This window comes from Pleurodeles waltl, chromosome 8 (genome assembly GCF_031143425.1).
Source record: "Pleurodeles waltl isolate 20211129_DDA chromosome 8, aPleWal1.hap1.20221129, whole genome shotgun sequence".
Lineage (NCBI taxonomy): Eukaryota > Metazoa > Chordata > Amphibia > Caudata > Salamandridae > Pleurodeles > Pleurodeles waltl.
The window spans coordinates 311091783-311114800 of record NC_090447.1 but is presented as its reverse complement, the minus strand read 5'-3'; the positions used below and the strand labels follow the sequence as shown (position 1 = coordinate 311114800).

Genomic DNA, 23018 nt, shown 5'->3' with positions numbered 1-23018 from the left:
GCGGCTGCGTTTGCTCAGAGAAGCTGATTACGAGCTACCCTTCCTGGAGGAAGTTACCATTAACTCGTTAATAGGCACTACACGGGATGCCGCCTTGGTTAACACTGAGGCTATGAAACACACCTGCTCCTTAGTGGTTTTTGGCGCAGATTTACCGTTTTTGTCATCTGCCGAAGTGGAGGACCTCCTGCTTTCCATGACTGATGCTTGATTTGAAACTGTCCTAAATTGACATTTTCCTTTGAATTCGGCTCTTGGCCGCATGCTCATTTTTTAAATTACGAGTAGTATGCTTGTGTGTCCTCTTGACTTGTCAGAATTAAGTAGGGTTTTTAAATATATTTTAGCTTAGGGCATTTTAGCTTTGGCTTAAACCACTTTCTACCGACAAGGGGAGGGTGTAGTGTAGCCATTTCTAATATAGCTTCATGCACGTTAGTTTTACATACTAGGCCACTGTGCTCTTTGCCCTAGATATATTTTATTCAGCGTTGCACTGTTATTTTACAATAACCAGTTTTAACGGTCTTGTTTTAATTTCTTCTATCACACTGTTTAGCTTAGTTCAGCACTGTGTTCTCAAATAATGCATTCTTGATCACCCTGTGCTTCAGCCAAGGCTACAGTCTGGTACATTGCCGATAAACGTGGTAGAAGTTTAGTCTCCAGCGCTCGTAGAAAATACACATCCTTACGTAGGGACATTTTTTTAGAACATCTGCGTGTTAGTTATAAAAACACTTTCTAGTCCTAGTACACGTCAAGAGGGAGATTCCAGCCAGGGACCCACAACTGTGTGCTGAATGCCCCGTTGCAGATGCTGATGCAGATTATAGGCCTTTGCTCAGGTATGAGGGTCGATGTCCTCCCGGGGGAACCGGAAAGGCAGGCTTAGAGCTTAAGATGCTGTGCTCGAAAATATTACTTAGAGAGAGAATAACCTAGCGCTACTATGATAGCTTTATTCTTGTGCTTCACTCTCATCGTTACTATTTTAATATTACTGTGTTGTGTAGTTCTGGTTATTGCAGCTCACGCTTTGCTATCTAAAATGCAGTTGTTTTATTAAACCAATCTTTAAAACTTATACTGCTTCTATTGTAATTTATATATGAGACCGCACTGTGTATGAGAGAACCGGTTGTGACCTGAGTGACCACGACTTCCCTGAGAAGTATTAATATGTCATGCGCTCTGCTGCCCAATTGTCTCTACCATTTGGGAGAGATGAGGCACTGCTAGTCAGCTGGAGCAAAACCAGGATTTAGAGTGACAAGTGTCATCCACCGTGGGTCAGACTCAGTCCCCCACACTGTGAACGATCTTGCCGCTCAAAATCCAGTAGTCTCATTAGGATAATGAGAGCCTACGCGACAGTAGTGCAATAGTAAGTCATGCCTACTCACCCAAATCTTTGTGAAATAGCCCCTCTGTATGTCACATTGAGTGCCATTTTTTCGTTATTCTGATTTCTTTCAGGCCTTTTCCATAGTAAATAGTATAAGGATGCTTCCTGGTGTGTCCATATTTGCCCACCAAATATAGGCCTTCTTCGCGCCAGATTCCTCTGAATATAGGTAATAACGTGAGAGGTGAGACAAAAAGATGTGACTGACAGTCTGTCTTTGGAGACTGAATTCTAATCAGATTTGGGATTGAGAGGTAGCTGTGCAAGACTGAACCAAATTGAAAGATAACCAGTACATATGCAAATGCCAGCATTACCTTTGCGTCAAGGACTGTCAGGACTGGCTCTGTGGTAGGGAGATGTGTTTGTCGTTCAGCCTTCAAAAGAAATGTGTCACTTTTCTACTTTAGCTTTGTAGCCAAGAGTGATACATATTTGCACCATCGCCCCTCCAGCCAGAGACACACATATTTGTATACACTTCCCTTATCAATACTTATGGCCACATATGTGGAACATCTGCTAGGTTGCTTTGCGAATTGGTTGAGTCTGGTGAGTGCCCTTCGCAAACAAATTCGAATGAAAAATAGTATTCCAATATCTCTTGCACACTTTTCAGCACATATGCAAATCAAGCCCAGTTTGTCTATCTGAGACCTTAACGGAAATTGACATTTTCTATGGTGGCGAAGTGAGTGTGGGGGGGACTCCTATAAAGAATGAACATATAACACTGCAGTCTTATTCATAAGAAGACAGTCGCAGTCTTTGAGGAAAATATTGATCTGAATGCGGTGGTCCATAGAAATAATTCAGTATACATTGAGGCAGAACGTCCTCCGGTTTAGGAGGAAGTACAAATTGAGGATTTGGAAACTGAAGTAAAGAACGACAGCATTGCTTCTCTCGCTACCCAGCATTATTCCTTATGGAGGTTCATTTGGTTTCCAAAAGCAATATCAGTCCTCGAAACTACTGAAGTCTTCAAGGGGGGGAGGGGTTGAAGGCAGATGGGCTTCCCTTTCCTGCCAAAATAGGCTTGACATTTAGTATTCCAGGGTGTTTTTGCAGTTACTAAGGACCAGCTAAATGCAACACGTATCTACTTTAGGGGATCTACCTGTAGCTGTAAGTTATTAAGTTCCAACTTCTACCAAGCTTGTTTTTCTCTTTCCAGTACAGTAAAAGGCATTGGAGTGAACAAGCACCATTTAAAGTTTCCTAGTTTCCTATTTTGTACAAACGTGCATTTCCATTTGCACAGTAAAAGAGGATTACCTCGACATTCCCTTTTCCACCTAAACCTCAACTGCTGGTTCAGGGAGTTTTTCACTTTCCACCAACATCTGCTATGATCTGCAGGTCAGAAGTACAAAAAAAAACAGCAAGGCTGGCTCAGTTCATCACCCAGGGATGTTCAAAGGTAGGTACAGTAAGTGCTATTACACTTTACAGCATTAAAATATGGCACATACAATGCTCGGAAACCCCAGACACTATGGAAAGAAGGACTACGTGAATACAAAAAAGGCTATTGTCCATTGCACTCTAAATTCTTAAGGAAGGGACAGATGTGTTCTTGAATGCTGCCAGCAAAACACATGAAATAGCTGAATATATGTCATAATGTCGCAAACATATTTTGAGATTAATGTGCCTCCTTGTAAAAACACTGTGAAGCTCCCTTGGTTAACATAGTACCACCTATTCATTGACACAAAAACCACATGATTCGCTGATGGCTCACCTCCTCTTTTATATTTTAACATGCGCTAAGAAGATCACTCTTCTCACCAGAATATTCTCACCGCGTCTAAAGCAAAGGACCACAGCAGGCGCTCTGGTTGTAAGACTACTCAAAAAACCTTTCCGAAACAAAAGACACTTTCTTGTCAGCAGCGATCATTGCCGTTAGTGTGTCTGCAATGTGTGCACGGTTAGTATATCACTTTGGCAGGCTCCCCAAACACAGACCCATAGTCACGTTTCTTGTGCTATAGACTCATCACTGAATGAAAGACGCTTCTTGGGATCATATCTTAAAGCATCGATTCATCATATATATGTGTGTAATAATAATGTTAATAATAGTGACAGTTTATGCACCATCCACTACAACCTGAAGTATCTCTTAGGGCTCACAAAGATACTACCACGAGCTAGTTTTTCAGACCGGGGAGAATGAAATGCTGAATCAACCTGTGTTTTCTCAGATGTATTCCCACTGTCCCCCAGTATACAACTGGCCGTCCATCAGTCCACGCAGTTATCTCACTGTCCATTAGTTAGATCTTATGCCAATCTGCGCTCGGTCCATCTGTCCACATTGTTTGGCAGTATGACATGTCTGAATGATCCCATAATTAATCAATCAATCTATCTATCTATCTATCTATCTATCTATCTATCTATCTATCTATCTATCTATCTATCTATCTATCTATCTATCTATTTATTTTAGTTGCCCATCTATGATCAAGACCAGTCAGGTCTGTCCTTCTATTCAAATACACTCACTTTCACTCTAGCCTAAAATATTGGCAGTGATGTGAGTATGCATTTGCTGTTTCTTAGTCGGATTGCTTGCTTTCTTTTTCAGTTGATTGTCTTTCTTTGGAACCCTCTTCACTCATTGGCCAGTAAACTGACTAATCCGTGTCTTATCTAACAGGTGCTACTGGCTAAAGATGCTCTGTTTCCACTCTACTTGGTGGACTCTCTTTCGAATGATTTCTTCACAATGGTTGTCCAGATTTCCACGGGGCAGACGACAAGGCCTGGCTTAAAGACATTGTCGCAGGTGCTCTCAGGTTTCTCTCTTCTTCCGCTCAGATTGGACGGGGATTGTGTTTGGGTGGGAAGGGAGTGGGCGCTGTGTTGATACAGCAATACCCCTGGGAAAGGCACATTAACATGGATCAAGGGATTTCCTAGCAGTATAAATACCTGCACACGACCTGCGTGTGTACTGCAGTCGTCTTTATGTTTATATGCAAGTGAAAAGGGCCGAGCGATCCTCCTGCAAACCTATTATCCACTCACAGCTCACCTCGGGCAGAGCCTAGGACCGCGCTTTACCTTTCCTTTCTTCTTTCTTGCTGAGGAGGGGATGAGTTTCCAGGCTTTCGTTACTGCCGACCCGTTCGTCTCCCTGAACTCTGATTCCCCCTCCGCTCTGCCTCTGCGAATGCATCCCGGCACGGTGGAGTACCTGCCCGCGTCCAACCACCCCACCAATGTCGTGTCGACAGGTACCGTACCCCACTAACATTCCTCTTTTCGCTTTTCAGTACTAACACCACGGTAGTAGGTGCGCGCTCTCAGGGTATCCTCGAGAAACGCTGGAGTAACCCAACAAACCCCCCCAGTTTTGGAAGGTGAGTGCCAGTGGGGTTAAGTGCATATACTGCAACAAAGCGCTACGACAGCGCAAAAGAATACAACAGTTTGTTTTTTTGTTTTAGAAAATGAGTGTGAGCTCACGAAAAAGGCAACTACCTGTGGCTGCATGCCATAATATCTCATATAGTACTATCATGTGACGTAATGTTATGTCGTAAATATCTCCCTTTGGGTGTAGATCTTCTATGATTAAAACCAATGTGGAGATATTTTTGTGACCAGTATTTGGGCTATGGTATGTATGTCAGACGATATTCCCATAACCATTCCTGGTATCGCACACTATGTGGTATTGGAATGCACATCGTGTGTACTCGTGTTGGCCAAAACATCAGAATTTATAATTCACCCAACAGAGTTCACTGTCTCTTGGACTGACAGGTTAACCAGCAGCCTTCTTTGAAAAGGTCCGTTAAACTAGTGAACATGGTTACAGTTGGGAGAGCGTGGAGCAGTCTCACATGTATCTAACTCTGCAATACAAGGATTATCCAAAGAATGGAGATAATTTGCATGTATTTAGAGCATATACGAAGGAGAAGTCGTATCAACGTAGAATGAAACAATTTGTACCACCCCTGTAATTAATTCCGCTTTTCAGGCTTCTAGAACAAGCCATACTTTCGAAATATAAACAGATGCACAGCAATCAACCCACAATATCCTCTTTGTCCATAGAAGCGATAACCTAGGAGCAGGGCGTGAAAAGTTTCAACAGCTTTGATCGGATGTGTCTCTTTACCCGTGATATAGAGATTTGCACAACGTTCCAATGACACCTTCATGAAGGCTGATGTGCTCATCTTTCTCCTTAAAATCCAAAGCGATTCCCAACTTTTATCATGAATTCTTGCGAACTTTTTTTGTGAAAGAGTAATCATTTTTTTTAATTTTAGGTAGTATATTTAACTTTTAATGTTGGAACACCTGTGAATTTGGCATCCAATGATTCGGCCATGTCAATTTCTTTACTCCCATTTGAAAGTACTCACAGAGCACTTTAGAGTCATTCGTGGCATGCAGCGTAAACATTTCTCCATCCAAGATACATATATGACACTGCATCAGGTGTGAAAGAGCTGACAAAGGGCTGGCCTCATGCATTTCTGGGCACAGGATGTGGGTAAAAGAGAGTAATGCATGCACGTGTCTCCCGCTGACATTACCAAAGGTCATTTTCACACGTCCAATACTCACAACAGCCTTTTATATAGATGAGTGAGAGTGAATACCATAGACATCAATTAGGGGTTTGTACGAATGGCACTGCCTTTGTTACATCAGATCTTTAGATTCATGAAAACAGCTGGCTGCAGCAACAGAAAGCACACAGGATTATTTTAACCATCATTTAATTCAGTCACATGTTCTCATTCCTCCTTCCATTGCCCAGAAGCAGCAACAAAGGATGCTGAAGGGCAAGGGTAGAACTCTGTGATGCAATCAGTGATGAAAGGATGCATGATATCATGTCTGCTACCCCGGGGAATGTGGTGAATCAGCGTCATTAGTGAACACTTTCATTTTGGGCAGCACTCGTATCCATTGGTTTTCATTTATATAATTGACTGTGGTCCGAATTTAAGAAAAGTGGTGCTTCTTCCAATGCAGCGCCATTTTTCTTGCACCGCTCAGCGTCCAGTAATGCCACCATGTGTGCGCCGTAATTAACATACGGTGCATCATGGAGGTAGTTAGGGACCTAGCGGCAAAATGTTTGGCGCGTTGCAGGGTTAGCGGCAAAAATGTTGACGCTAATCCTGCTAAGCACATTGAGGCCCTTTGAAAACAATGGTGTGCCTCCTTTTAATGCCTGCTCTATGCAAGCGTTAAAATTGGAGGTAGAAATGGTGCAAATAAATCTTTTAGATTTCTTTGCACCATTTTTGCGGGGCCCCCCTTGCATACATTATGCCTGGCGCAGGCATAATGGGGCGCAGGGGGTTACAAAGTGGCACAATGCGTGCATTGTGCCACTTTGTAAATATGGTGCAGTGCTTTTTCCATAATATCGCCACAATAGTGTAAAACAAATACGCTAATGTGGCGATATATGACGTTAGGTTCTTCTAAAAATTCGGGCCTATGGGTTGGGGGCAAATATTTTAAATGAATCCATTAGCGCACTGATTATATCACTATGAAAATCACATTGTGCTTTGTAAACTCATAAAACTGCTTACTCTGGAGAATAATATTATCTATGCAAACCCAAGTAATTAAAATCTATTATTAATACGTCTTAGTAATTAGTACTATTAATATATACTGAAAAAACTATATGTGTGAATATTTTCGGTTTGAAGAGAAGCAAACGTCCTAATCTGCAAACAGGAATTCAAATTTTAAACATGCAAATGCGTGTGCTCATCAGTTCATCATTACCCAAAAAATCAATTTTTAAAACTGAAATCAGGGCCACAGAAATTATGCCATGGGGAGGGCAAAATTTGAGGCAGGGTTGACTAAATTATATTGCAAGAACAGGCAACTCATGCAGCATAATGTGGTATTTTTTTTTATATTATTACCTCATGATTTTGTCATTTTAGCACACGTTAGCGATATCCGGGCATAGGTTTGACCTGGTTAATACCAGTCTGAAACTTAAACAGCAGTAAGCAATTGAAAGGTAACCAGTCCACCTTTTTTTTTTTTTATTTAAGATTACGCAGTAGATGATGGATTATGTGGTAAATGCGATAAATTCATAGTTGTGCGGAAAACGGTGTGGCTGAAAATTTGCACAATTATACTGCTTCCATATGCATCAAAGGCCTGGTACTGGTGTTTCTGTTGATTCAAACAACACTGACTGCAGAGAGAACCGAGGCTAGAAGTCCAAGGTCCATACCGAACTCCTTCATCCTTTCCAAGATTGTAAACTAAGCAAGCAAGGAACCCATGCATGTCACCTTAGATGCTGCAGATGCACACATCATGAACACTAGACATTCGAATGAACTGTTGTACCTCTGAACACCTTTGCCTCTTGGAGTGAAAAGTTGTCACATTTAGTTGTAGTCCTCTCTCAGTTTTTGCTTTTAATATTTTGAATTCACCGCGTGACATTTATTCCAGGTGAGTTTGGACCGCAATTGTATTTTGAACCAAATTAAACTATTCTTTTCCTCGTGGGAAGCATTAAAGTAAAGCAATCCAAGCCCATTGTAGGTGTTCAAAATCACATCTGTACCTACTTATATGAGAGAAGATGCAGCATGAGCGTCAGAATACATAGGTTTAGGTGCCTTCATGGTTATTTTTTGACAGTGATACACATTTAGTACACCTGTGCAATAGATTACTTACATAAGTATTGGACTGAGTATCAATGAGTGTTTTGAAAAAGATTTTTGGTGCACAGTGCACACTGCTGTTTCTTTTTAGGTCTGACGGCTTCAGGTGTCTCCATAACCTCATACAATCAAAAAAGTTAATGAATAAAAATATATACATTTATACATACGCAGAGGGGATTTGGGTCAGTCCTCTTCATTCACTGGCCTTCTCAACTGTCATTCACATGTTGCTTCCACTCACCAAGACATACAGCATGGAGCAAAGGATCAGACCACTTCAGCCATTGGTTCTCTAAGGGATTTTGCATGATTACTTACTTATGCAAATACACCAAAAAGTGCACTTCATATATTTTAGTTTTTAGTAATTCTTCTGTGCTAAACCATGTCTTCAGTTTACAGTAATTCAAAGGCAATAGTAAATCATGTTTGTGCCAGTAAAAATCATATTTGAGGTGTATTAAAATTAAAATTGATTTGTGAATTTATTCCAAGTACACCTGCCTTCTAAGAAACACATATACTATATGCACTGGCAATTATTTTAATTTTATTTTTTACTGCCGGTACGTCTCCTAGCTTAGGCAGTGGCATATTTTTGTTTTTTTGGGTGACATTGCTTCTAATAAAAGCCTTTTAAAAAAATAAAAAAGTAGGTCTTTTGACTTATCCATTGCTTGTTAGTGTTCTGTGCCTTGACTCATAATGCCCTGTAAAAATGAGTCTGATCTATCAGCCAAATTAGAAGGAGGTGTGAGATCTGGAAATTCAAACCTTAGGCTTATTGATATGTACTTGGAGATAATTTTACAGGTCAGGCATGACATGGAGTTTAGCTGTTATACTGTTAACATGGCAAGCCTCAATTTAGTAGTTTATTATAGTGCACAGGATTCTGCAATCCCTGTATAAACCCTTGTCTCTAATTTATTTATAATAGATGGTATTCTGTAATCCCTTTATAGACTCCAGTATCTAATGTCTTTATAAACAGTGACTCTCCCAATTGCCATGACTCGACTATTATAAGTTATTACAGTTGAATTCTGGTCACAATGCTTGCTGCTAGAGCCTGCAGTCATTGTGAAAGGGAGGTCAGGTCACAGATCATAATTGAAGCAGCTGTTTAAAGCAAGGAAAATGGAATGTTGCTTTTATTTCCTCTGCTCTATTTTGTAGCTTACAGTGACAAGCAGAGAGAACATGTTTATGTTTTGCACGCCTTAGATAGGTTGAGAAAAGCTAGAATATTTCTCCATGTTGCTACACATTACAAGCTAGTGCAGCTTTTTAATTGAACTTTTTCTAACATCTGTTTGTAACAAATAACTAACAGGTTTTTGATGTGTTTAATTGTGAACTAGAGGTTTTATTTTTATTCTTCATATTTGCAAACATGCTCACTCTTTCATATGAAAGAGCTAAGCACCAGGGGGTATATATATGAAATAGTGGTGCAGCGCAGTGCAGCAAGCCACCTTGCTGCGCTGCGTCACTGAGAAAGGGCAAGAATGTGCTGTATTTAAGGCAATACTGTGCATACCTTTATTTTCCCCAGCGCTGACGCACAATGGGATGCCTAGTGCCAAAGCAGGCACCATTTCACCATGGTGGAAGGGTGCTGGTGTTGCATGCAGGATTGTTTTTGTGCAGGAAGAGGCACTTTTCTGCATAAAAACAGTCCTGAGATGCCTTTTCCTCTTTCTGTGTGTGAATGCAGCACACATACAAAGAGGAAACAATGAGGAGAAATAAAGATATTTCTCCTCGTTATGCCTCACCTGGGGAGGTGTAGGTTTTTGGCACAGTTCGAGGACTACCACATCTGGTGAATATGGGAATGTGTCAAAATCCAAGGATGTACATGGGAACACCCACGCAACACCCATGGAAACACCTCCCTGGCGCAGAGTAATGCAACACAGTAATTTGCGCTGATTTGCAATACTTGAGATTTATGAAGTCCCTCAGGGCCACGCAAGGTGGCCTTGCGTAGCTTCTTAAATCTCACTTAAGGTTTGTATCATGCATGTACCACGTTGCATGGTGCAAATGCGATGCAAACCAGGTCCTAAATTTGGCACAAGGTTTTAAGTGGTTTGTGTGAATGGTGATGGTTTGACCATGTATTATATGGAGACTTGATCCTCTATATAGTTATGGAACTCCTCAATGACTTGTAATAGCCTTATAATTTATGGCTGGAGGTACTTTATCTCTTTTATAATCAATGACTTGTGAAGGACCCAGTTGCGGATTATAAAACAAAGCTGTCAGAACTCAACTGTAGTAAATTATTGCAATCAAGTTCTGACGTCACAATGCCTGCTGCCTGCGCCAGCAGCGGTGAAGAAAGGCAGGTCAGATATCGGAGCAGCTGCTTAAAGCAACAACTTGAAAATGCTGCTTTCCTTTTTAATCTGCTCTATTTTTCTAGCTTGCAGTGACTAGCAGAAAGAACATGTTTATTTTTGGCATTCATTAGATTATTACAGAAAAATTAAAATCTTTTTGAATGCTTCTACATATTCTGAAATACTAGAGCTTTTTTTTTTAAACTGACTTGTATTGAACTATTTCTAATACCTTTTTATATTTTGCTCAACCAATATGTAACCAGTTCTTGGCACATTTAATTTTGTACTAGAGGTTCTAACTTTATTCTTCATGTTTGCAAACATGCTTCACACCAATGTTTTAAGTGGTTTGTGGAAATGATGATGCTTTCACAATGTAATATATGGAATAATGTACCTCCTGCCTTACATGGTAAGGATATTGCACCTCACCTCAGAGTTCCTTAATCTTATAAAGGAACTCGGCCATTGGCATTGTTCCTTCATGTGGTTTTAGAACTCCTCTGTAACTTGCAATATCTTTATAATGTACGGCAGGGGGTACATTATTCCTTACATACTAAATAATAAAATTTAATTAATTATTTAAATACCACATTAGTGTATTATATTAAAATAGTGCTTGTGTTTGAAAGAGTCCCTATGCAGTCTGGTGTTTGTTGTAATTGTTTCTAAGAAAATACAGCTCTACCTGGTTAAAAGGTAACCCCTTACCTCACATCGAAGTAATTCTTTCAGTGGCTCATGGGCTATTAACCCCTCTTTGATGTTTAATAGATGTGTTCTTATGTTGGTTGGACAATGTAAATGTAAATGATAAATGGTGATCAATAGATTTGTCTTGAAACAAATTTGAAAGGCATGCCTTTCCCACCTACTGATTAAGAACTTTTTTGATTAGGGTCAACCAGCAAAGATGAGGAAAACATTACATTTGCTTTTATTTTTAAAGCTGTAGAAAACTGTATTAGTCACATAAAAAATGTACAGGGTCTTTTAAAAAAAAATCAAGGATCATATTTTGTAAGATGCATATCTTAATTGTTTGTTGCTTTCTGTCAAGGCCACTTAGGGTCCATCCTCAGGCATACATGCTCTTGTCTCCACTGTGGAACACTCGTGTCTCTGCACCAACCAACTCACTACTTTCTCAGTCCTGACCTATTTTTCACCCAATGCTCCCAATAATTCTGTCATGACCCCATTTCTCCCCTCCATTTCTGTTTCACATTATTTTAATTTCATTTGATCTGGTTAACGTGTTTATTCTCAGTCCCCAGCACCACCGCAAGCACTACAGCCTGCTCCATCACATATTCTTTTTAGTCCACCCAGCTATATTTCTACAACTCTGTGTTTCCTTTTGCTCTGTAGAGTAGCTTGTATGCTCTTTGTGGAGTCATAAAGGAAGTATACTAACTTGCACTGCAGCTTCAATGCAGGTATGCCGGAACAATATAGATGCCATGCAGCAGAATATCTGTCTATTCCTGATTGGCTGACATCAGCAAGATTGGCTGCATCGATAAGTCATTGCATTTTTGTTTACAAGTACTTTAATGAAAACTCAAGTCTGTGGCATGTTAATCAACTTCGATTAATCAGAAGCACAACCTCTCAGCTACGAAATCCTGCAAGAGTCAAAATCCTTTGTACATTTAGGATGGACCTTACCTTTAGGATGGGTCAGTCGACTGGGTAGAACATACTGGCAGTAAAGCAGTTCAGTTTGTTCACAAATTGCAACAAACGGGAGTGAAGTCATTTGCAAAGTCTGCTTAAATGCTGCCATAGTCCTTCGTTTCATCCTGGCCAATTTTTCAAAATTAACTAAAACGTCTAAATCGCCAACCTAAAGCCCAGCTCTTTTGTTCACTACAGTTTGCTACATTCCTTCATTCACTTTGACTCATTGTCTTACTTCAGGCTTTCTAATTTTCTCATGTTGTTTCATGCTTGCGTATAAAAATGATAACATTTGTGATACCACAGACGTAAAAAGGGAAATGTAAAAAATAACAGTCATGTAAGAAACATCAAGGTTAAAAACCCAAAATTACATTACTGTCTACAATGGATAGGATTAATCAAATTAAAAAAGTATATTACGGGCACAAACATCAGATACAATGGCACGTCGAAAAAGATTGTTCTAAAATAGTGAAACATACATCAACAAGTTATTATCTAAATATGCAAACAGGAAATAGTTATGAAAAGGCTTATACTTTTTTGTGATTGAATCAACTTTCACTGTAAGCAACATCAGTCTTCAATAACTTAATCAGCGTTACATTTCAAATGATCCATTGGTAAATGTATGTAAGATAATGTCTACAACATTTAGAGATCACTTGTTTGCACATGTTTAGGGTCAGGGTCTCCATGCCAAGCAGTGACTGATCGTTGAATATTGAACTACAGAAATGTTCGTGAGGTAGCAATAGCAGGGGTGTAACACAGGTGGTGCCTGGCTTGGGAGGGGCTAGGGAGAGGAACCAGCCCTCTAGGGGCTCCTCACTCTTTAAGGCAGTGCCATTCAGCCAAAGGTCAATGAATATCTGCGAAACATGGACATCTCAGAGTCCCCATCATTTTGCATTACACCACGAAGCATCACCACAGACAAGGATTAAGAGGAAGTATGTTGACTTGTTTAGAAATCGTGTTAACACATTTCTCCCTAATATATGCTAGGTGGTACAAGAAAAACTGGCAATGAATACATTTTTTAAAAATGGTTTCTTGTTCACAGATACACATACGAGTTTACCATACTGTCGTTTAGGTCGTGGCGAAGGTTTTCCATTGTCATCCCATGTAGAATCCCTCCATCCGAAACCCTGTTTTGAGAGCTCTTAAATATACATGAGACGCAACATGTAACTGCAAATGACAACTAACATTTAAAGCAATTACGGACCTTGGTACTGCTGCTCACAGTATTAGGTCATCAATGCCAAGAATGCTTCTTGGTTAATATATGAGGGGTTTCCCAGAGCTTCTTCAAACCTAGGTTTTAAAAACTCGCTCTATTTGAAATAGCCAAGACAGCAAACTTGCACCATCACAAATAGCAGTTCTTAATAGACAAATCCTTATAGCACATTCATTGGCTATTTCAAAAGGTGTATTCAATACAGCCGAATATGGTATTATTGGCACCTGCTTCAAGGGGGCTATTGATGAAGCTCATAACAGATCATAAGCGATCTAAATGTAAAGCACCTTTCGTGATTCCATTCTATCATTCGGTCAAATAAAAATAGGTTTCTACACGATTAAATCATCCAAACCTCTGTACTGACCCATCTTCTCTCGATAATTTACAGGTGGGGCTCAGGGAGGTTTGCTATTTCCTATAATCAGTGATTTGCTCTTGTGGAGATTCATAAAAAGTTGTTTCTTTTCCCAATTTTTCGTTGAAAGTTGCTTTTGATAAGAGGACTACATCATTAGTTAATCCAGATAGGTTTTCTCATTTTTTTGCAAGCAAATCCGTGTAATGTGCATTTATCAGAAACAACACAGCACAGACGGTAATCAGAAAAACATTAGCTTTTTTACACTACCCGGGGGTGCAGGTCAATGTCAACAATGTTAAAGTGTTTTGGGGCCCAAATACAGCCATGAAACACTCCCTGTAACACAGGGAATTCTTCACTGCATTTGCTACTGTCATTATAACACATTCTTGCATAATTGTTATTATGAAGGATGTGGGCAATCTCTACAAGGTTTTGATTTTGCACCCGATTCCTCTAGGGTTGAAAAGAGATTGAAGCAATTCACAACATCAAAAGCAGCTCTAAAATACAAGAAGGCTAGATAATCATTCCAATTAAATTAAACACCTCAGTCTGTCGCATTAGCTCACTTCAGCCTGACTAATCGTTTCATTTCAAACTGTACCAATGACCTCAAGTATATATCTTCAGTTTCCTCAAAGGTTCTCTAACTGAGTCAATTAATGTAAAATGTGAGTCTGCCTATTTATCTTGATTCTGGTGCAGATATTTTCAGTGACGTTGTGAAAGAAGCAATTTTCAAGTCGTTTCTAATGAAAATCCAGAATGAATTTGCAGCAATTTTTGCTTTTTCATGGATTCATTATGTGGGGGTTGGTCTCAAGGTCTAACCCCACTCCATATTCCGTCCCGTGACCTGGAATTGCCTGAAGGGAATATATTCTCTCTGACGATAGTTCCTGGAAAGGGGATGTGGGGTCACAGTGCTCTGCTGGGCCAGCGAAGTGTTGCATAGTTTAAATTGAAGCAATGTGAAGTCATTTACGCCTGTATTCTCAAACTATACATATATTGTTTATTCACATGAGTGCATAAATACATCTGGTAAAGGACAGACAGCGATTAAGTGTGAAGATGTAAAACATGTCAACAATTTAATTGTAATACTAGGAATTAAAGAGCAATAGAAATGAGTGAACGAATACTTACAATTAAACCGCACAGGTGATTACTAAAACATAAAGTACACCTGCAAATGAAGGGTAAATCTAAATGAACAAAAAAAAATATAAATTGCTTCATCAATCTTATAAAAAAAGAATAAGGTCCCCTCCCCTCTGGCCTCTCTCTCCCACGTGTTAATATCGAGACTAAATTAATGCAACAAAGAAAATCATGGACAGATATGTTTGTGAATACAGTTTGTAAATACAGAAAAGAGATAAAACGAAAAAGGGAAAAGCCAAAGAACAGACATAGAAATCAACTGCACTTTAATTTTTCAGTTTCTTTAATGCAAATTGTAACTGGGCTTTAGAATACTTGTCTTGAGGAGGTATATATTTTAACTAATTGAATACAGAATGCACAGATTGATTGTATGGTATTACCACAGCAAAAAATAATTTGACAACAAGTAGGTGCACTCAAACTCATCCAGAAAGAACAACGTAAATGGCGAATTTCACAGCCTAGACCCTATTAACCTCGTAACTGAGCTTTGATCCTAGTTTGCACTCTCAACAGTACATGTTTCACTTTAAATTGACCTTTGAAGTATGATGTAACATGCACATGGTGATATCACATTATAATTCATGAACTTTAATCATCAGGCTATAAGTAGCTGTGAAACAGACTTGTTTTAAAGTTGGATGATAGGCCTTATGGACACACAGGGCGCTTGAAAGGCATGCATGCATATGTAAAAATGTGGAATTAATTCAAATAATTATGCTCTGAAAAGTGATATATTGTTAGTATTCAAACCATTCATTTTATCTGACGAATAAAACATTTCCAAAATATGTGCAACTATAAATCAATATTATCTGTGTTCAAAGGAAACTGGTGAAAACAGAATGTCAGTGAGGATTTGGCATTCTGTTGTGAATGAAGATGGTGGTCAATATATTTGCAACTACTAAATAAACTACCAGGTTCAAGCATCTTAGCAGTTCCTCTCGACATCAGAGCTCGAAGTGGAAGAAGCAATATAACTTGTCCAATTTGCAATATATACAAAAATTGCCAAGGCCTTTAGGTTATGCTGTTTTAAAAGTGCACATTTGCATTTCCTTGAAAATCTTCAGTCAGCACTTCCCTGAATCAAGTGCCAACATGTGGCTGGGACTACTGGGAACACCAATTGTTACTGATCACTTCATTCAGAAACATGAAGTTCCCACACCTCATTGTGCCCAAAATGATGAGCCTTTGAGGTAGTCAAGGGATAAACCAGGAAATGCAGATCAATAATATATCAACATTTAAAATCTTTTACATTTGGATAGAAGTCAATAAGGAGAGTTGGATTGTGTTTAAGGTCTTTATTAAATCTTTTAGTAAATAAGTTATTTTATTAGCAAGTCGTCAATGTTCAATACAAATACAGAACAAAGCATGAAACACGTTCCATAAATCTAATACTACTCTAATCTAATTTAAAGTAAAATAAAGCATCAACAGAACCCATAAAGAGCTCTAGCCTCGAAAAGTGCAAAGCATAAAACTGTAAACTTTAGAACATCTCATGTAGAGAGGTACAAAAAACTCAGTAAGATTTTAATAGCATAAAACCAGAACATAATTAATTAGCTCTCAGAGTGAATCCAGGATGCATCAGCATCAAGTCAAAACTATCAGAATGAAGTGCTCTCAAGGAAGTCTGAGGATCTATGAATATCAGAGAGTCTAAAAGTGTCTAAGAGTCTCTAAGAGAGTTTATTGTCTTGTCTGGGAACACACATTTATACAATGCTAGAAAAGAAACAAATTGTGAGTCTTGCGAAGATACCTTCTGGTTTCAGTCAATGAAATGACGATATCTTCATGAGAACAAGAAAGCTTCCATCGTTTTTGCAAGTTTAACAAAGAATGTCCAAAGCACAAGACACATTGGTATATTCTCTGCAACATTTTTCTCTCTGTTTCTCAGTTTCTCACTCTCTAAGACAAAACAAATCAAGGTAAGTATAATACATTCCACAATGAAATTACTCTTGTTCCCATACACCTTCTGTGACAGAGCCTATTCATAAAGAAACAACTTTTAAGATTAATCTAACATTTCAGCACTTTCTAGATGGGTAAAATAGGTAAATAGCTAAGATCAAACACTCTCTCTATTCATTCTACTGTTGCAATAAGACATTTGTGTCATGAAAATATATACACTTATGAGCATGGCACAGGTCAGAAGTAACAAAGAGGAAAGGACGAGGAAGAAAAAAGGGAAAAGTTTGTGCTTCTCAGCAGTTTAAACTAAATGCATGTGTTTATGCAAGCTTCGAATGGAAAGCCATGTGTACATTCAGTAATTAATTTAGGCCTAAAAAATATATTGTATTAGGTTAATGATTATTTATCTTAATTACTAAAATGCTCTAACTCAAGCTTCCCAAAAGCTGACAGGATGGAAAACTATTGAATTTAAAATGCTATGCAACTGCTTCATGTACAAAACAAATCATGTCTGACTTGGAGGCAGGTATCATTAATATATAACAAGAAAACTGTTCAGTAACGTACAATTTAACAGACAATATGTCTTTATTGCAGGGTGTATCTCAACATATTTAATAGATTAAAGAATGCATTTCTGAAAGTGATAAGACCATATCAAGCACAGTTAATTGAGGGCAGTGAGTGGATCATAAAATCTTAAAATTATCCTTAGGAATCATTAATGACTATCTCACTGAATGTGGAAAGGTCCCTGATAGAATCAAATGGAGTATTATCTTTTAAGACTTTGGAAGTCTCTGATGTTCATGATTTATTCGTTAAAATGGTAAAACTAATTTACAGGAATTAATGTATGTGTGATGATAAATACAATAGAATTTGTTCTATCACGAAGAAGACAGGAACAATTAAGAGATGGCTTCTTTAATCCTGATATCAGACTGTGGGCCAGATTTACTCACTTTTATGCAATGTAGAGCAGGAGTCAAATTGTCTATGTTGCAATGAGTTGCATAGGGAGGAAACACAGTGCAGAGCCGTATCAATGAAGACAGGCCTGCTGCTTCTATCATCCTCTTTATTGGTTCACCAACAGACACACTTTCCTTGCAAACAGCCTTGCTACATGATGCAGAGGTGAGCGTATGCTATCTAACATTGGACTGTTCTGAAAACATACTCTTCCAATATACACTCCTTTGCCCAGACAAACACATAAAAATTATCACCATTGGAAATGTGCAATGCACTGCAGCATATATACAATGCAGTTTTTTTATAAAGAAATAATCACATTGTCCCTTGTTGAGGCCCACTTTAAAGAGGCATTAGTTTTCGATGCAAAGCCCAATGTTAGTAGACTGGGCTTAGCATCAAAACCTAGGAGGAGTTCTGCTGATCTGGCTTTGTAGTGCCCCACTAGTGCCCCCTTGATGCAAAGCGATCCAAAGCAGTGCAAAGCAGTGGAAATGGGTTCTTGCAACAGAGCAAAGCTTTAGTAAATATTTCCTATGTATTAGTCCTTCTCAGTGCGATTGGGGTGAAAGTCCTCTCCCCTTGATGAAATGCCATTTGACAAAATGTATTTATTGACTCATATGGACCCATGCCTGTCTTCTTAATAAGTATCTTGGACATACACACAACACTTTATTTGCATCTGCTTTTACTGCCATATATAGCTGTGTTGATTTTTCGAGATTTTTCTTTTATTTTGTGTGTTATAACGAGCTGAATTATAAAGTGCTAAACTTTTTAGACCTGCCTAGAGACAGATTTAGCTGTCTTGCAAAGCTTATACGAGCCATACAAGGAGAAAGGCAAAAGGCCAGCTGCTCTCAGCTATTGGTTGTTGAAAAATTCATGTTTTGGATTAGAGCTATTTCACTGGTATAACAGGTATTTGAGTCTGCAAAGGGAGGTGTACCTCTATATTTTTTATATTTTCTTGTTTGGAAAGACTTTAGTGATTCCTGAGAACAAGAGAGTTTTTGGTCAACAGGCTCTTCCCAGACTAAGTCGGTGTGACGGAGGGGTAGCTTCGGCAACATGTACTGTTTGTGCTTGCAGTGGACCAGGCTTCTGTTTATCCTTGTACGCTGTAACTCACTTAGATGTCCGTCACACTTTTACTCACAGGCCCATACACACAAAATCATCAACATGCAGCAGAAACACGTTTATTAAAAGCCAGGTCTATTTTCTCTTTCAATGTTTAATCACATTTTATTAATGATATTTTATTCACTTTTGATGACTATTTTTCATTGAGAGCGGGATTTCTGCTCTATTTTAGATAATAAATGCAGATAAACTCAATTTTGTTGTCACTCATGTAAAGTTGTGTCATAAAACTTTGTTATAAACTGTTTAAATAATTGCATCTATAATTTACTTGATGACGTAGGCATGTGAGAAATGTATGTTATGTACTTCTGTGTATTTGCACAAAACAATCTAGAAAAGTTAGGTAAAAATAGGCAAATTGCAAAATTGGCATTAGAAATATATTTTAGTGAAAAATGTATCCTTGCATCTATATTAGATGAGATGCCTCATTTCCCACTTTAAAAAAGTGCATAAAGCACCACCACCGCAAACAACAGCCATTCGCAATCTGGTCATACATTGTGCCCTTGTTCCCATCCTAAAGTTTTGCCACAACTGTGGAATAATTCCGCCGCTTGCTGGAAAGGTGTAACTTTGTGAATTTCAATGTTGCTAGTGTAACACACAATTAGCAAAATGACACAAGATTATGCCAGCATAACGGAAATTTTGACCAGCCCTATTGATGTTGTGAGTAAAATATTCAATGGCAAACCTGCTAAGAAATCAAGTGAAGATAAAATTGAGTTCCTAAACATACATTTACAATTACCTCAGTCTAATTAGTAATTAGCTAGCCTCGGGAATGTTTGTGATTATGTTAACTGCAATATTTTAAAAACAAAATATCAATGCACATTAAACACACATTTGAAAAAATGCCTTTTGAATACTCCTGCATTGTCTTACCAGCACCATCTGTTTTTTCTTTGGTCTAAACTCCTGGATACTTTCCCATGTACTTCTCCATTCTATTCCACATCAGCGGGCCTGCATTACTCAAGTCCCTCATGTCACTATGGAAACCAGCAGTCGACCTATGGGGTAATGGCTGGTAAGGAAATTAACCTATATAACATTATTAAACCGAGAAGTTTATATTTTTATTTCAAATGCTTAATTTAGGATGCCATCGAGCTAACTTGAAGCAAAAAAGTAGCCAGCTTTTAAAAAAGGAAAGGCAGCTTTATGAAACACGTCTTAACTGTAGCTGATGAAAGCAACGCGTTAACATCAGAAAAGGGGATGATATATAAAACACCCCAATACTGCAGTGGTAAGCTGGGAAGACAGTGGAAATGTTCAATTGCAGCAGATAAATGATGTCACAGATTTCGAAGTTAAAGTGTTTTCTGTGCTCCCTCAAGGTTATTACACATGGGGGCTTCTGTAATCTTATTAGCAGAAGGGTGCAAAAACAGGAATGAACATCATTATGTGATTCTAGTCAAATCACTTTACTTCATTGTGCCTCAAATTGTAAATGTGGGTCATGCTAAATTGTATTTGAAAACAATAACGCCCGCTGTTTGGCATGGTTGTAGTTAACTCAGTAAACTAAAATTTGTCAATTTCAGTGTTTTATAGTTTTTAGTTTTTAGTTTTAGTATTATTTCAGCACCTAACTATAACTACGCTTTTTTCAGTGAACATTTGTTTTTTACATCGCACCACGCCCCCTACTAATCAGAGTATGTTTTAAATGTGTTTGGTAGTATAGATAATGTGAAATACAGGTGAGCAGCATTTGTGTAGTACAAATTACAGCACATGAATTTGATAAAATCTTAATCCAAACATTTTCGGTCTATGAAACAGAATAAATTAACACAGGAGAAAAGAGCATCTAAGCTTGATTGTTGCGAGTGAGGCTTTAGAAAATCAAAAAGAAGTTCATTCATTCACGTCTCTAGGTGCTGGTGCATCCTTGATCCTTGGTTAGATAATACACTGGGTGTGGGAAAAACTTCTTATACCTCGTTTTTAAATTCAGTTTTTCCAATAATAAATACACAAATTACACTAAGTACACATTAAAACCCGGGATACACTCTTGACACCTGCCACAATGTTCTTGGCCATTTGCAGAAATAGGCATTTGTATTTAAAATAACAAGGGAAATGAAATATATATTTGATTACATAAAACATGTACTGTCATTGTATCATGTTCATTGCATTGTCGTAAAACTACTCATTTGCGCTTGATGAAAACGAGGAAGATTTTCCAATAGCTTCAGGTAAACATAATTTTCTATAGTGGATAAAGACCATCAGTGCCTCCGACCTGCACTATGTTTCAATGTTTTTCTTTCTTACCATATTTTAGGAATCAAGCCAACTACTCAAGAGATGTTATCTGCGAGTATCTCACAAACCAGAATTTTGCAGGCTTGCAGTATGCCTATCCCTAATGTTGTAAATGGTGTTGGAACATTACAAGGTAATTTCTGATAATTTTCACTGTTTAATACAGCATTCTTTACACAGAGAGACGTTTATGCAAGGATATTACTGGCAGAGTTGCGAGGGTAGAAAATCTGAAGACAGACACTATTAATTTAGTTTCCAAATCCGAACACAATGACTGGATTATTTAGAAAGTGTGGGCATTAATGTGATAGGTAATGTGGTTCATGGCAATACTGTGTGAAAGCCTACTTCTTAGAAGTCTTAACCCCTGTGAAATGAAAATCTACAGAATATGGGCCTCATTTAGAGTTTGAAGCACAGAGGTAGTGGAGTACCCTGTCACTAAACTGACAGTCCAGTTGCTCTATTTAGAGTCAGGTGCACTGTCAAGTTTTCTCAGGCGTGCCCTTGCTGGTACATTGGACTGCCCCCAATTTAGGGTGGTCTAATGTACTTTTTTGTTCAGTCTATGAGAGGAAAAGCTTGCAGCCCTTGAAGAAAGATTTTTCTTTTTTTAGGAGTGGGTCCTGTGTTTGCTTTGCCACCAGATTCAAGCTAGCCTGGCTGAGGAAGGGTGATACCCTGAAACTGGTCCCAGGATGCTTGTTTCTGGTTCAGGGAGCACCTGGCCTAGCAGTTTGGGCTGGACTGTGCCCATGGAAGGAGGAGGTTAACATACACCAGGAGGTTCAGGGGTATGAGGTAGCTCCAGTGTTGCGCAGGGTCCATGAGGTGGATTGGGTAACTGGCCTGGGGAGTCATATTCCTAGTGGTGGAATGGGCACTCTACTGGCTCTAGGTGAGAGTGACAGGGAGAGGTGTTCCCCCCAGTAGAGGCCCAAGTTGTGGAGTGTGGAGACACCCCAGAAGAGTGTGGGTTGAGTGTCAGGGGCAGCCAGGTGCTGTCTCATCAGTCTCAGGAGGGTGATATGGGTACTTTTTCAAGGCTGAAGCACTGGATGGTTGGGTTAAGGGTAGTTTGGTTAACACGTGTGAGGGGCTGTGTAATGTGATTGCTGAAGAGCATATGTCCAGTCTATGTTTTTCAGAGCTATGCCAACACCAGGTGGAGGTTGAGTTCTCTGACCCCCGGGAACTTGCACTGGAGGCAGACCTCAGGGTGAGTATCAGTGGGTCTGAAGAAGCATTTGGGGGTGCTCCTGAAGGGAGTGGTCTAGGTAGTTCCCAACCAGGTGAGGTGGGAAAAGCTTGAAGTGTCCCAGGCAGGTCCCAGTGCAGTGGGATGGGTGAGGGATCCCATGTCCAGAATCTGAGGAGAGGGAGTGGGGGTGGGCTGAGCCCCAGGGTGCCCGAGATCCAGTCCTAGGGCCTGGAGGGTTACATGAGTGAACACCAGGAGTGGAGGCTAGCCTGTACCGTAGGGCCATCTGCTGAGGGAGACTCTATAGTGTCAGGAGAACATGGGGGGTGCCCACCAGTTCTGGTGTCTGGTAGTACTACTCCTAGTGAGGGGGTGCAGAAGTCGAGAGGGGGTTGGGGTCCCAGTTGAGGACCTGGAGGGTCAGGGGTTGGCTCTTAGGTCAGAGCTCCCCAGGAATAACCTTGGTGATACCATTTTTGGGCTGAGGGGCAC

At 39.3% G+C, this 23018-nt stretch overlaps 1 protein-coding gene across 1 annotated transcript in view; it reads left to right on the top strand.

The window, feature by feature from the left end:
• Nucleotides 1-4517: 4517 nt before the first annotated feature.
• POU1F1 (POU class 1 homeobox 1) overlaps nt 4518-23018 on the top strand; it is a 91273-nt gene continuing 72772 nt past the window's right edge. The window contains exons 1-3 of the mRNA XM_069203126.1: nt 4518-4659; nt 9390-9392; nt 19998-20066. Of these exons, the coding sequence (XP_069059227.1) occupies nt 4518-4659; nt 9390-9392; nt 19998-20066 (214 nt within the window). The remainder of the gene's footprint in view (nt 4660-9389; nt 9393-19997; nt 20067-23018) is intronic.